Source organism: Aricia agestis, chromosome 7 (genome assembly GCF_905147365.1).
Source record: "Aricia agestis chromosome 7, ilAriAges1.1, whole genome shotgun sequence".
Classification (NCBI taxonomy): Eukaryota; Metazoa; Arthropoda; class Insecta; order Lepidoptera; family Lycaenidae; genus Aricia; species Aricia agestis.
The window spans coordinates 11790852-11806279 of NC_056412.1; the positions used below are offsets into that span (position 1 = coordinate 11790852).

At 36.6% G+C, this 15428-nt stretch overlaps 2 protein-coding genes across 2 annotated transcripts; both read left to right on the forward strand.

Annotated features, from left to right (window-relative positions):
- Positions 1-3929: 3929 nt before the first annotated feature.
- LOC121728771 lies at positions 3930-14673 on the forward strand. Its single transcript, XM_042117040.1, has 3 exons — positions 3930-5563; positions 6578-6580; positions 14663-14673. Exon 1 carries the CDS (start codon positions 4518-4520, stop codon positions 5460-5462), a length of 945 nt encoding a protein of 314 aa, XP_041972974.1. The 5' UTR covers positions 3930-4517; the 3' UTR covers positions 5463-5563; positions 6578-6580; positions 14663-14673.
- Positions 8371-12586, forward strand: LOC121728773 (cytochrome b-c1 complex subunit 8-like). Its single transcript, XM_042117041.1, has 2 exons — positions 8371-8616; positions 12452-12586. The coding sequence occupies exons 1-2, from the start codon at positions 8463-8465 to the stop codon at positions 12544-12546; spliced, it is 249 nt and encodes an 82-aa protein (XP_041972975.1). The 5' UTR covers positions 8371-8462; the 3' UTR covers positions 12547-12586.
- Positions 14674-15428: the final 755 nt, after the last annotated feature.

The window sequence follows — 15428 nt, forward strand, 5'->3', positions numbered from 1 at the left end:
AAGATATCAGGGATATCCCGAAATCCCTAGGGATATCACGAAATCGCGGTAGATACCGAATATTCTTGTTTCTTACGTCTTCTTACTAAACAAATCTAGTGATTCATTTCACTAAACTAAATCTAGTGAAATGTCAGAAAAGCGGATACCGCCGAATAAAAATCGAGCTACGCATTTCTCTCGCTCGCTCTAATATCCTATCACTATCTTATGGGGGCGACTAACCCTAAATTGACGATTTTATAATTCATTTTCATACTTGAAAATAAGCCCCGAATCGTTTCATTTTGTAGACATAGGTACTACATTATATTTCCGAGAATCAGACCTAGCAAAAACACGATATCTTAAAATTTTCTCGATCATAAAGATGCATCTAATTTTCACGAATTTTTCATATATTGCCATAACCGTGCATTAAACTAAGTTAATATTTTAACACATTGTATAAAATTCTATCATTGAGGAACTGACCTAGCGGATTTTTTAAATGTTACATATTTATCGAGTTATTAGGAAAAAAATAATTTTCTTTTTATTTAAATTAATCCGCGTCCTCCTTTTTCACCTGGCATATAAAAGACGGGCGTGAGTGTGAAGAGAGAAGGACGATTTTTTGCGTTAGTCGCCCTCTTAACGCGAATGGGGCATTATGAGCGTGAAGGGATCTTATTATCGGTATTGAGTTAATAATATCCCCATAATATACATTTAACAGGCTACCTATCGAACCATGCAAGTAACATGCGCGTAAGTCTGGAAAATATTAAAAAATGTTAAAACTCGAGAGTCGTAAAAGGTGATATTTAGAAAATCGCATTCAAACTTAACGTACACGTAATAATTTAACGACTAAAATCACACGAGCCGCGCCAGCTCGAGCGACGCATTTGTTTCACTCCCACTAGTGCCCGTGTGGGTATTAAAGCGAGCGAGAGAAATGCGTAGCTCGATTTTTATTCGGCGGTATCCGCTTCTCTGACATTTCACTAGATTTAGTTTAGTGAAATGACATATCACTAGATTTGTTTAGTAAGAAGACGTAAGAAACAAGAATATTCGGTATCTACCGCGATTTCGTGATATCCCTAGGGATTTCGGGATATCCCTGATATCTTCTTTTCCCTGCGACAGATACAAAACCAAACCAAATTTTAGTCTTCTCGTGGTTTAAAAATTAATTATGCGTTAAAAACTTATCAACCCCTAAACGTAAAATATTGGAATTATTTTTACCCCTTAAAAATACCGAATTAGTTAAAGATTTTCTAAAAGAATATATCCGTCCGAAAATTAAATACTTTATCTACTTTGAAAATATGGAACATAGACCAGATTTTGCCAATACTGTAATTAAATTATTTAAAAAGGACTCAATTAATCTGATAGAGTGTACAGAAAGAGTAATTTTTGTAGATGATGAAAATGAGCAAAAAGCTATTATAAAGAAATATCATGAAGGCAAAACATGCCATCTTGGTATCAAAGAAACTACAGTTAGGATAAAGCGCAACTATTTTTGGGATAATTTACAAGAAACCGTAGCAGCTATAATAAACGCTTGTGAACTTTGTAAGAAGATGAAGTACGATAGGAAACCACTTAAACCCTTAATACAATTAACTCAAACACAAGACGCACCCTTTCAAGAAATTTTTATAGATTTATTCAGTATTGAAGGAAAATATTACCTTACTATCATAGATGCTTTTAGTAAACTCGGACAAGCATTTGAAATTAGTAATCGCTCCACACCTGAGGTAGTGCGTGCTTTAATTAAATATTTCTCATTATATGGCATACCGAAGAAAATTTCTAGTGACCCGGGTACCGAATTTAACAATACATTAATGAGAGAATTAACTGACATGTACAAAATAGAGCTTCATATTTCTACACCAAATAATCCAAATTCTACAGGTGTGATAGAAAGGTTTCATTCTACTTTAATAGAAATATATAGATTGGCTAAGTACGAGCAAAAATTTACATATGCTGCTTCTGTCATGACATCCGCTATAATGGCTTACAATAATACAATCCATAGTGTCACTAAGCATACACCTTTCGAAGTAGTTTTTGGGCACACTGATTCCAATAGCACATTTGACGTAGATTTTAATAAACACTATATGCAACAACTACTCAAAGATCATGCAAAAAGAACAAAATATTTGTATCAATATATTTCAAATAAATTATTAGACTCTAAGGAAAAAGAAAGATCAAAGAAGGGTGGTGAAAAGGAAATTGAATTTGAGACAGGAGATTCTATTTACGCAAAAGCAGTTAATACTAGGAAGAGTAAAGATAATCCATTATACCAAAAGGCGAAAGTTAGTGGTAGAATAGAAAGAAACGTAGTTCCCATTCAAGTAGAAAATAGAAATACAAAAGTTCCTATTAAAAATATAAAACGGCCTCCACAGGTGGTGCGTCGTAGTCCTGGCGATGATGCAGGAGAACCAGGCTCTTGAAATTAAGAAAATTGAAGAGAATGCGGGGCTACTACCGCTTAAAATAGGGAATGCGTACATGCAGACAGATAAGTGGATTATAGTTAAGATATTAGATTTAGAAAGAATAGCAGATAATTTAGTTTATTACATACGAGTAAATAGTTATACGAGGGCTGCTATTTATGTATCCGGAATTAAAAAAAGAAACAAACATATATCATTTAATATGGTTTTATTGCTTTTCAAAATATTCGCCGCGATGATCGACACACTTTTGCATACGCTGGAACCAATTTTCATAGCACTTTTTCCATTCTGATTGAGGTATCTCCAAAACGTGCATTTTGAACGCATCAACAGCCTCTTCGCGGCTCGAAAAACGTTGACCACGTAATTTGTTCTTCGCGTATGGAAATAAAAAGAAATCGTTAGGTGCCGAATCAGGGCTGTACGGCGGATGACCAGTCAATTCGATCTTTTGACCCTCCAAAAACTGAGTTGTTTCAGCTGAGGTGTGACAGCTAGCATTGTCGTGATGTAATATGATTCTGCGTTGTCGGTTGTCCTTTCTTATTTCTTCAAAGACTTCTGGTAAACAAATGGTCGTATACCATTCAGAATTAACCGTTTTACGATTCTCTAATGGCACTGTAGCCACATGTCCATTAATTCCAAAAAAACAGGCGACCATTTGCTTCAAAGTACTTTTTGCACGAGTAACTTTTGTTGGTTTCGGCTCATCTTGGAACACCCACACCGTTGACTGTTGTTTAGTTTCGGGGTCATATGCATAGATCCAAGATTCATCACCTGTGTAGATATTATAAACGGCTTTTGACGTACCACGGTTGTATTTTTTTATCATTTTTTTGCACCAATCGACACGAGTCCGTTTTTGATCGATTGTCAAGTTGTGCGGAATCCAACGCGAACATATTTTTTTTACAGCCAAATGTTCGTGTAATATCTTATGTATGCTCGTCATACTTATGCCTAAGGACGCCTCTATCTCGCGATATGTAACATGACGATCACGCATTATTAGTTCCCGCACAGCATCTATATTTTGTGGGACAACAGCTGTTTTTGGGCGACCTTCTTTATTTTCATCCGTGAGCATAGACCGCCCACGATTAAACTCACTGTACCAGTGATAAACAGTGGTTTTTGATGGTGCTTCATCTCCAAAAGTTGCGGTGAGTTGAATAAAGCACTGTTGTTGATTTAGCCCACGCCGAAAATCGTAGTAAATCATTGCACGAAAATGTTCACGCGTTAAATCCATGGCAAATGAAGACACGCAATTTTCAAAATGACGCCACAATGGAAAAATAATTGACAGTCACATGAAACAAAATGTATTCTTCAACCAAAGAGTTCTATTTTCAAATGTTGTAATTATTTTTTAAATATTGTTCTTGTAAGTGGCCAGTTCCGGATACATAAATAGCAGCCCTCGTAATGAATTCAGTATGTTAATAAATACAAGTAAGCCATATCCTAATGAATTTAGCAATATGAAGGATCAAGTAGAATATATTCATGATTCGACAATAAATAAGATTAAGCAAATTTTCCCTTTACAAAAACCCAAACGCGGACTTTTGAATCCCCTTGGATCCGTCATTAAATCAATTACTGGCAATTTAGATCATGAAGATGCACTTCGTTATGACAGTCTTATTGAAAATTTGTATAAAAAACAAAGTTCTATATAAAATAAAATCACTTTCATTACCAAAATTATTGATCATCATATTAATAGCACTGAGGTACTGTATAATAATTCTTTAATTTTTAATGAGCGTCTAAAGAGGATCGAAAGAATGTTAAAAGAAATAAATACTAAAGAAAATAATTCCATTTATTCTACTTACGTTTTAGGTATGTATACTACTTTTATTAACAGTTTTCGCATTTTATATGTTACTATTAATGAAATAGAAACCGCTCTAGCACTAAGTAAGGTTGATGTATTACATCAATGTATAATTAATTCCACAGAATTATTTGAAATATTGTCACAAGTTGAAAAAGTACATAATTTATCCTGTATCTATGAATAATTTAGTTAAAATAGAAAGAACTATTACTGTTAAAGCTTTTATTAAGGGAAACCAGATCACGTTTATATTGGAGGTTCCGCTCATTAGTAATGATACTTACGATTTTTATAAATTTTTTTCTTTACCGATGTATGATGAGCAAAAAAATAAAACATATATAATTATTCCTGAATACCCCTTCATTATGGTGAAAAGTTCAAAGTACATATCACTAATATCATCTTGCCAGCAAATCTCGGAGAATGATCAGTACCTGTGCACCGAAAAGGAAATAGTTCCCTATGTCTCTACAACGTGTGCGGAGCAGATGATGGAGTACAGCAAAGACACGTCTCTTTGTATACCAAGGGCTGTACAAATAGAAGACTTAAAGTTGCAGAAACTTCCCTCATCCCGATATATTATGTATTCCAGAAATAAGATCGTAATTTCTGAAAGGTGTGGAAATGAAATAAACAAGACGCCTGTAATTGGTACTTATATTATAAGAATAGAAACCGGATGTGAAATTATTATTGGGAAGATTCATCTGCGCAGCGAGCAACACGCCTTAAGAGAAATAAATTATCAGATGATGCCACAGCTTCATTTTCCAAAACCAAAGAATGAAAATTTTGAGAACCTGCCGTTGGACATAAAGGGAGTTAACCTGGATGACCTGAAACACCTGTCAACGATAATTAAATCGCAAAAGTTCAGTGATAGTGATGAAGTGCAAATAATAAAAGTCAATAGTGTCAGTGTTGCAACCCTTATATTGTATGTTATAATTTTGTGTTTTTGTGTATCCCTAGCGTTATATAAATTTAGAAATAAGTTATTCTTAGTTAAAAACCGAAACCCTCAGAACTCAGAAAATTCGTCTGATGGTTTCGAACTTAAGGGGGGAGGAGTCATGTTGGGCTCTGGCCACCCACAATTTAGAATTATAACTTAGTGTATGTATGTAGTAATTAAACGTAAGCACTTTAAGGATCCCATAGGTATCCATTACCAGGGATCGTTAGAGGAAGCTAGGAGGTCTTTGGGCATTCGTTGGTAGCATCTAACTCTGCTCAGACGTGTCATAGTTGTAATTAACATTAAGTTTAAACAATTAATAAATTTTAATAGTTTTTAAAAAGGCATTTTCCGCTCCCCAAAGTTTGACTACGTTGTCAATAAGGAGTTTTGCCGCGAATGGGAAAGAGTGATGTCACTGTCATATTGCTATACTGTGGTGATGTTGTGTTTTTGTATTATTTTCCTAAAATTGTGTTAACTGGGTTTCTAATGTGTGATATTGGTAGAATATTGGTAGGGTTAAGGATGTTAAGGTTTGAAATAGAGAACTAAAGAGAGAATATTAGCAAAAATAAACACATCGTAGCAATTGGGACATGAAGATTAATTACCTGTGAAATGTATATTTTTCAGGATTATTCCTATGACTAGCTGTTGCCCGCAACTTCGTCCGCGTGAATGTATGTTATTAAAATCGAGATTTAGAAAATTGAATACCCATCTACTTTTTTTTATCTATATTTAAACACACGAAATTTTTAATTTACATCAAAGACCCAGGAAACTTGAACCTCAGATACGGTACTTATCGTTTTGAAAAATCTTTTCTTCGAAGAGGGGATGTGGGCCACAGGACAGGGGAAAGGAACATGTGACGGAGATAGAGGATATACTTCAGAAGACGAGATTTAATGTAGGCATCTATCCCTCTTTAACTTACCTCTTATTCATAATCTACAATTAAACCAGAACAAAATAAAGCTTGAAGTTGTTTACTTACTTACCCACAATGTAATTTCTTTATGGGCTTTGGCCCACCGGCCACCACACATTCCCACCACTGTATCTCCTTTGGTTGTCGTTGTAAATTTCGAGGAGTTTCTTCAATTCCATTACTTATCAAGTCACCGTTTTTAGGGTTCCGTACCCAAAGGGTAAAAACGAGACCCTATTACTTACTACGACTTCTATATACTAAGACTTCTTTGTCTGTCTGTCTGTCTGTCTGTCTCCAGGCTGTATCTCAAGAACCGTTATAGCTAGAGATAGAGAGTGCAACATTGGACGTTCTGAAGATAAAACTCGGATTTGTTGTGAACTTTATGTTAGTGAAATGCAATTTGATGCTATAAACGCGTTTATACGTGTAGAACCTATTTAGTGTACACTAAGCGCGTTCTATTTCTTAGGTGAATCACACCTAAATAAAATAACTTCAAATAACTTCTGCTCTTGTTTCTTAGGGTAATCCTTCGTTATAATACATTAAGGGGAATTTCACCAATCACACTTAAACGTTTTATTAAACTACGTTCTCATTGAACAATGAACGCGTTTATATGGCGACGTGAATCTCGTTTTGTTTCAAATAGATTTTACATTCTTCATTTAATCGCGATTAATGAATCTAAGTTTACGTTATACGTTTGATTGATGATTTTTAAACATTTTTATCATTTTTGAGCCTTGTCACGTTGTTTTAGTAACAAATAGCAAGAAACGATAAATAAGCTAACCAAACGCATATCTGTGAAAACCAATGAGTTTCTAAAATACTTAGTAACATAGAATATCATTGGTGAAAACTGTCAACTTAACAATTTTTTCGCCTATGTTTTTTGATCTGTCATACACTACACCGACAGGACATGTGTTTTATGAAGTTAAAACTCGAATATTGAGCGTTCAGAAGATAAAAATCGGATTTGCTGTGAATGAGACGAAACGCATCTACTTGTAATCGTATAAAAAAACGGAATATAGTACAAAAAGTTATTCGAGCCTAAGAATAATTTTATATTTATGGTAAGAAATGTCGCAAAAAGTAAAAAATTAAATGTGGTACTTTTTCCTTAGTTTAAAAATTGTAATTTATGTTAAAAATCAATATTTTTCAGTAAATAATCGTAATTTTGAATGTTTTACCAAGTTTCAGTTTCGGTTTCGGCTGAAAAATAAGTTTCGGTCGGACACTAATTATAAGTATAGATTTACACTGCAATCCCTCACAGAACAAGTATTGTTATATATAATAGTATTTATTGAAAATAAAAAACGATTTAAATAATAAATTGCAAATACCGAAAGGGCATAAAAACGGGTGCCGAGTTTTGACGACCTGTGAAATAAAAGTGGTCACAGTTCACATCACACTACCTCTCTCTTTTCATCTTGTTATAATTCCATAAAGGATTTTCTTCTTTCTCGCACTCTTTGTTGGACTATGCATTATAAATTTATGGATCACATATTATCTTTTTCACAGGGTAAACTGTAAACCTAATATGTGGTCGTCTCGGCAGTATTTTACAAGAAATATTTTTGGTGGGATTTTTTATTTCTGTAAGATAAAAAAAAATGGGGCTAAATTTGCCGCCTCTCTAAATTTGCCGCCTCTCTAAATTTGCCGCCCTAGGCTCCAGCCTACTTAGCCTATTGGTGAATCCGCCACTGCTTGGTCATGAAAATCTGTCACTAGCTCCAGCCTCCAGGACCAACCTGTGTAACCAGACAATATGGTGATCATGACTAGTGATTGGACAGTACTAGTCATTGGACAGAGCACAAAAACACTATATTTATTAAGGTTGCTTTAAAAACCACCTGTTTTTCTTAAAAATCAGGCGTTCTATTATTTAAAAAACAGGCAGTTTTTAAAGCAACCTTAATAAATATTGTGTTTTATGCTCTGTCCAATATACTAGTCATTTAGCCTAGTAAAACGATGATGAAAATTATTGACACTGTCCAATGTCCATAAAAAGTCAAGCGCCATAATAAGAAAAAAAAGAAGTAGAAGCAGTGACATTGACAGTGACTGACATTAATCAATTTCATTTTTCCTTAAAACTGACTTCTTTGCCAAGGTTTTTTTTAAACTTACGTAATTTACTAAATACTTTTGTGCTAAAGAAGTGAGACTAAAAATCTCAAAATGGGAAAGCACTTTGGTGAATTAGCTAAAATAAGGGGACTTATTACTTATAAGTTGTCTCATCATGAGCAACGTGCGTACGCTGGTGCCATATCTCATGGTATCCCTAATATCTTTCGACGTTTCCGCGAAAATGTGTTCAGGGTAGCCCCACGTAAGTAAAACAACATTGTATTTCGTGTCTTGCTAGAGCAAGAGGTGCAGGCTTCGATACAATTTGGTATTGTTAGTTTTAATCTTCATTTCTGCAAGCCCACTAGCTGGCAGCTAGTAGATTCGACACAGAATGATATCTTCATAACGTAACATCCTTAAAACTCCACCCCTCTCCACCAAGCCAATGCCACAACATCTTAAGACAAAGGGTGAAGCATCATACCTGAAGAAAACAGAAAAGTCGGATCTGCTGGCTACCATACTGGGACCACACACGCCCTTCAGGGCATCAAACATTGTAAAATAGTGATAAATATCTAGTTATTATAGTTATGTTAGTTTTCTACATCTATGTTAATGCCTCAAGCCCCAAGAGGTCACTGGCGACCGCGATAAAAATTGAATAGCGTTGTGTCTGGTTGACTTGAATTTTTTTAAGAGACTCAGATTGTTCACTAAATACAATATTATCCAATGTCAATGCCTTAATACTCAGTTTATTGTAAAAAAAAGTCAGGATGGATAAAATCTAATATGAAATAACATTATTAAAACTTTTTAATCGGGACTTAACGCCACTTATTCAAGTAGTAATGCTACTACGAATACATACTTTTTCTCGACGTTTCGGCCGTGTTGCAATGGCCGTGGTCACGAGGGGACTGCAGGAGCGCGACGTCTTCGTTTGCACCGGGCGGTCTGTTCTATGACTACCCTCGAATTGTCCAATAATTGTGTTCCAATACACTGAAAGTCAGTAGGTTCACTGCGACACACAACACTAACTGTATCCGGGTTTGCACTTATAGACACAGGTGACACACGCGGCTTGCACTTATTAATCACTGAATTCCAGGCGGGGGACAATTTAAATCCGTCCTCACGATTGAAATTCTTGTACTTTTTAATTTCAATGGCTTCACGTATTACTCTCGTGTGGTAATGATGATCCCTAGAGAGGATTTTAGGGTCGTGTAGCTCCATCCAGTGATTAGTCCCCATATCAAGCAGATGTTCTGCTACCGCGGATTTATTTGTCTGGCGATTTTTCACTGCGGCTATGTGTTCTTTCACTCTTTCGCCAATAGTCCGTTTTGTTTGGCCAATGTACGAACTACCACAGCTACAATCTATTTTATAAACCCCAGGAGTTTGGAAAGGTAAGGAATCCTTTGGTGACCGAAGTACTTGTGATATTTTACGTAACGGAGTATACACAGCCTTAATGGAGTATTTCCTCAGCTCTGTTCCAATTTTGTCCGTTACGCCTTTGACGTATGGTAAAAATGCTGCTTGACGGCTCACCTCCGGATACCTCGTTTTCTCCTTCCACCTTCTCAATCCCCTCGACACCTTATATCCGTTCCGTCTAAGTACCTCCTGAACATGTGTTAGCTCCTTGGGTAAATGTTCAGGGTCACAAAGGTTATGAGCTCTGTTTGTTAGTGATGATATAACAGATTGAAGATGCCGAGGATGATAGTGAGAAGATGCGTGTAGATATATGTCAGTGTGTGTAGGTTTTCTGTACACAGTGTGGGACAATGTACCATCCTCCTTCACTTTGATCTCCAAATCCAAAAATGCGAGGCATCTGTTTTTCTCCATCTCGTAGGTGAATTTTATTTTTGGATGGATTGAGTTAAGGTAATTAACATACTGTTCTATTTTCTGTTGACCCCCATTAATAATGCAAAAAACATCATCAACGTACCTCTTCCAAAGCTTCACAGTACATGGTCCAGTAGCTAAAGGTCTTCAAAGTGCTCCATCCAGATATTTGCAATTATCGGTGCCAGGGGGCTACCCATTGCAACGCCATCGATCTGGAGGTAGTACTGATCTCTGAAGAGAAGGTAATTACCGTCCAAACAGTGTTCAATGAGAACAATATATTCCTTAGGCAACTCATGATCACACAGCTTGTTTTTAATCACCTCGATGCAATCTTTGAGTGGAACGTTAGTAAAAAGTGACTCAATGTCGAAACTCACCATGGTATCTCCGGGTTCCAACCTCATACTCTTCACTATGTCCCTGAAATGGACCGAATCCTTCACGAAAGACGGTGTTTTCCCAACTAATGGTGGCAGCACTCCAGCAATATGTTTAGCCAAGTTGTATGTCGGAGAGTCAATCTGACTCACAATGGGCCTCAGAGGAATGTTCCTTTTGTGAATTTTAGGCAGACCATATAACTTAGGGGGTTGCACAGGTTTGGGTTTGTATAGAAAATTGTACTCGTCCTCCGTGAAGACATCTTTGTATTCGTGGATCAAAGTTCGAATGCGCCGAGTAACTCTGGCCGTTGGATTATATGACACTGGCTTGTATACATTTGTGTCAGACAGCAAACTCCTTATTTTCTGCACATATTCTTCGGTACTCATAACTACAGTAGCGTTTCCTTTATCAGCCCTTAGCACTAAGATGTCTTTGTTATTTCTTAACTGTTTAAGTGCTAGCCGCTCTTCCTTAGTTATGTTACTCTTTGGCAGCTTCGACTTACGTAATATCATCGCTATATCCTGCCTTATAACTTCTGTATCCGCGGTTGGAACTTTATTACGTGAAATAGCCTGCTCCACGCTACACACTATTTCCTCGTAAGGAATTCGCTGAGGTGTCAATGCATAATTCATTCCTTTGGCCAATATACTTTTTGTAGGGTCCTCCAGCACTTTATCTGACAAATTGATCACCACACGTTCAATGTCCGACATAGAGTTTAGAGTCCCATCACTAGTGGGTATCCGAGGCTCATCACGACGTTGGTGGGTACACAAATTATTAAATTTGCGGTCGTGGCTCACTCTACATAACTCGTATGTTCGCGACGCTTGATGGAACGTTATACGATCACATTTATCAAAATCTTCAGTAGACAAAGAAAAGTCAAAGGCGTAACGGACAAAATTGGAACAGAGCTGAGGAAATACTCCATTAAGACAGTGTATACTCCGTTACGTAAAATATCACAAGTACTTCGGTCACCAAAGGATTCCTTACCTTTCCAAACTCCTGGGGTTTATAAAATAGATTGTAGCTGTGGTAGTTCGTACATTGGCCAAACGAAACGGACTATTGGCGAAAGAGTGAAAGAACACATAGCCGCAGTGAAAAATCGCCAGACAAATAAATCCGCGGTAGCAGAACATCTGCTTGATATGGGGACTAATCACTGGATGGAGCTACACGACCCTAAAATCCTCTCTACGGATCGTCATTACCACACGAGAGTAATACGTGAAGCCATTGAAATTAAAAAGTACAAGAATTTCAATCGTGAGGACGGATTTAAATTGTCGTCCGCCTGGAATTCAATGATTAATAAGTGCAAAGTGTGTCACCTGTGTCTATAAGTGCAAACCCGGATACAGTTAGTGTTGTGTGTCGCAGTGAACCTACTGACTTTCAGTGTATTGGAACACAAATATTGGACAATTCGAGGGTAGTCGTAGAACAGACCGCCCGGTGCAAACGAAGACGTCGCGCTCCTGCAGTCCCCTCGTGACCACGGCCGTTACAACACGGCCGAAACGTCGAGAAAAAGTATGTATTCGTAGTAGCATTACTACTTGAATAAGTCGCGTTAAGTCCCGATTAAAAAGTTTTAATTATAATGCAACGCGAAAGTTTAAAATGTTATCGAAATAACATTATGTTACCACAATATTATCACAAAATTAAAAATATTATATTTAAGGTAACCCAGTCCTGCAGGCCAACAGACTGCAATCAATTAAATCGAACTGAATATACAAATAAATAATTGTGTCATCAGTTCGCTACATGATTGCTTCAAAAAATTAAACAAATTTATTTTGTTACAGCCTTCATTGTCGCCTACTTGGTGTATGAAGGTGTTGAAAGGGAACATCATCGTCTCTCGAGGAAGAACCCAGCTGACTTTGAAAATGATCAATAAAGCTTGAATATTGTATAATGGAATGAACCATAATTCCATTTACCTTATTTATTGTTTCCCTAATTTTAATCATTTTGTTTTAATGAAATGTTTATTATGTACAAAATCTAGTATACTTATAAATAAAATAATTATAAAAAATATATCTAATGTTTTTCTCTTGTCTGACATCTACATAGCTACACTTCTATATATACCCCCTTACTAATAAAAACTTCTTATAGCGGCTCTACAAGATGGGCCAGCGCTGGCTGATCGAATGGCGCATGCAGCGATGGCTATGCAATGGTCGTGTGGCGGTACCAACAATTCGCCTAACATTCCTGCATCGCGCTATCGAAGTTTCGGAGAACGGCAAGATATATACGACGTCTGAAATGACGTCAGTGGGCTTCGGCCTGACCGAGCATGCTATCTCGCTCGGTCGGAAGATCTTCCTTTTCGACCGCCACGAACAACGTCAAATTGGTTGGTGACCACCGACAAGAACACGCATCCTTCTGGACATCAATCATCATCAACACTCCCCGCCCCTCCGACCACGTCAGCTGACATCAAGCATAACCGGGTCGCCTCGACCATAAGCCGCGTTGGAGGTCTGCGCCGGTCGAACCCGTGTCTGGCTTGAACGGGGCAGCCATAGGCTACAACGACCGGTCAACAAGCAGAGCACGGGGTCCCTCTCCTGGTCATTGCACGCGTAGCTTCGGCCCACACCTGACAACACAAGCGCATCGAAGAATACCACAGGTCTTCGGAGGGGAGTGATGTGGCGGTACCCACAATTCGCCTAACATTCCTGCATCGCGCTACCGAAGTTTCGGAGAACGGCAAGATATTATATACAACGTCTGAAACGACGTCAGTGGGCTTCGGCCTGACTATGACAGTATATATTAAGTCTATGGGCCTGACCGAGCATGCTATCTCGCTCGGTCGGAAGATCTTCCTTTTCGGCCGCCACGAACAACGTCAAAGTCGCAACGCCTCTACATGATGGCCGTGTTCAGTTGTGATTTCCTATATAATACAATGTGTCCCGACACCGGTGTCCGATCCTTTAATGTTATGATCTATGGCATATTTTATCGACAAATTGGCTCTCAAATTTTTTCTCTCTCTCACAGTTGTAAAATGGCAGCCATTTTAGTTTTTCCCAGGCTTTCACACTAATCTGACCAGTACTTCTCATGTAAATATCCTATGAAGATAAAAAAGGTCTCATTTGATAGCTAAACTTATGGACTACGCTTACACAGGCAATTAGTTATAAATTTCGTGGAATTAAACATAAAAAAACCAAAGTTTAAGAAAAAAAAATGTTTATTTTTAATTAATGGCTTTTTGTGAAAAATCTAGCACATTAAAGTGGTTCTTTTTTATTTTAAAAAAATATAGGAGATTTTCATCTTAAATAAATTCTTTACTTCAATGCTCTAGTCAGATAGTTTAGATACATTAAAGGTTCGGACACCGGTGTCGGGACACATAATGGGACACATTGTATAATAAAGTACTCTGTGGTTGTGATCTAAACGTCGTTCAAGATGGACGTGTAAGCATTAGCCATTGCGGCTATGCAAAACGTGCATTTTTAATAATTTATGACTTCACCAGATGACCCGGTGAACTTCGTATCACCTCCCTCCTAATATGAACCTTCTCTTGAATTCTAGGAATAAATGAATACATATTTCGAGACTAAAATTAAAATAATGGTTTATGGTAGTGATAATGTTAATTGCTAGCTTTCCGTTCTTAAGGGGGGTATTACATTATCATTTATATTGGATCATTTCTATGATCATATATAGAATCCAATATATATGATCATTTGATCATATCTGCGTATTACATGATAATGTATGTAACGCAGATAATGTAATAACCACATATGACGTAAAATAGGATCAATTAAATATGATAATATTTCATTGTTCCTATTTTACGTCATATGTGGTTTCAATAGCCAATGGAGAGCGCTAACACTGACAGGTATTGACGTCAGGGTTACTAGATCTCAGAGAATAGGGATGATGACAAGGTCAAAGATTAGCGAATTTTGTTAATAAAATAAAGAAATCACGGTAAAAAATTAGTGTTCCCAAAATTTCAGCTTGATAGCATTTGTATTTTTTTTTGTTATGCGCCTTCAAAGTTGGATATTCAAGTCGATTTTTTTTTCAATTAAATTTCTTAATATTTGTATACCTACAATTCGATAACTTATGCAATTAAAAGCAACTTTTTTATGAAACCACTTTCATAAACGCAATATTTAATATACCTGTCGAACAAAGTTGTCTCCCGATGCGTACAAACTACGAAAGACTGACGTCATACTTTCGTAGCACTTTGTATGGAGCGTTTCGGGCAGGTCTTTTTTATGAGATATTTGAATTGTCATATCATGGTGAATTTTTAAGCTATCAGAGTCATTCTTTCAACGATGTTCCTATTTTTTAAATGTCTTTCAATTACCGATAAGAAAAAAAAATAGTCATCATGCCTATTCGATTTGTCAAAAGACATCGTCATTTTTAATATGGCTTGTTTTTTTGTTATTTCAGCAAGATTATCCAAGTATATAATTAGAAAAATAATTACATTACATTATTTGAAACATAATAAGGAACAAGAAATCAAAAACTCTTTTTTATATTAAATAACTGGCAATACCTATTTCTATGACCGTATTGGATCCAATCTCTCAGCAAATGTCAAAAATCTATGATCAAGGAAGAAATGAATCATGTCTATATTACATTATCCAATATCATTGACTCAATGATCTCGGATCCAATATAATATATGATAATCTAATATCCCCCCTCAGGAACAAGAAATTAAAAACTCTTTTTATATTAAATAACTGGCAACAC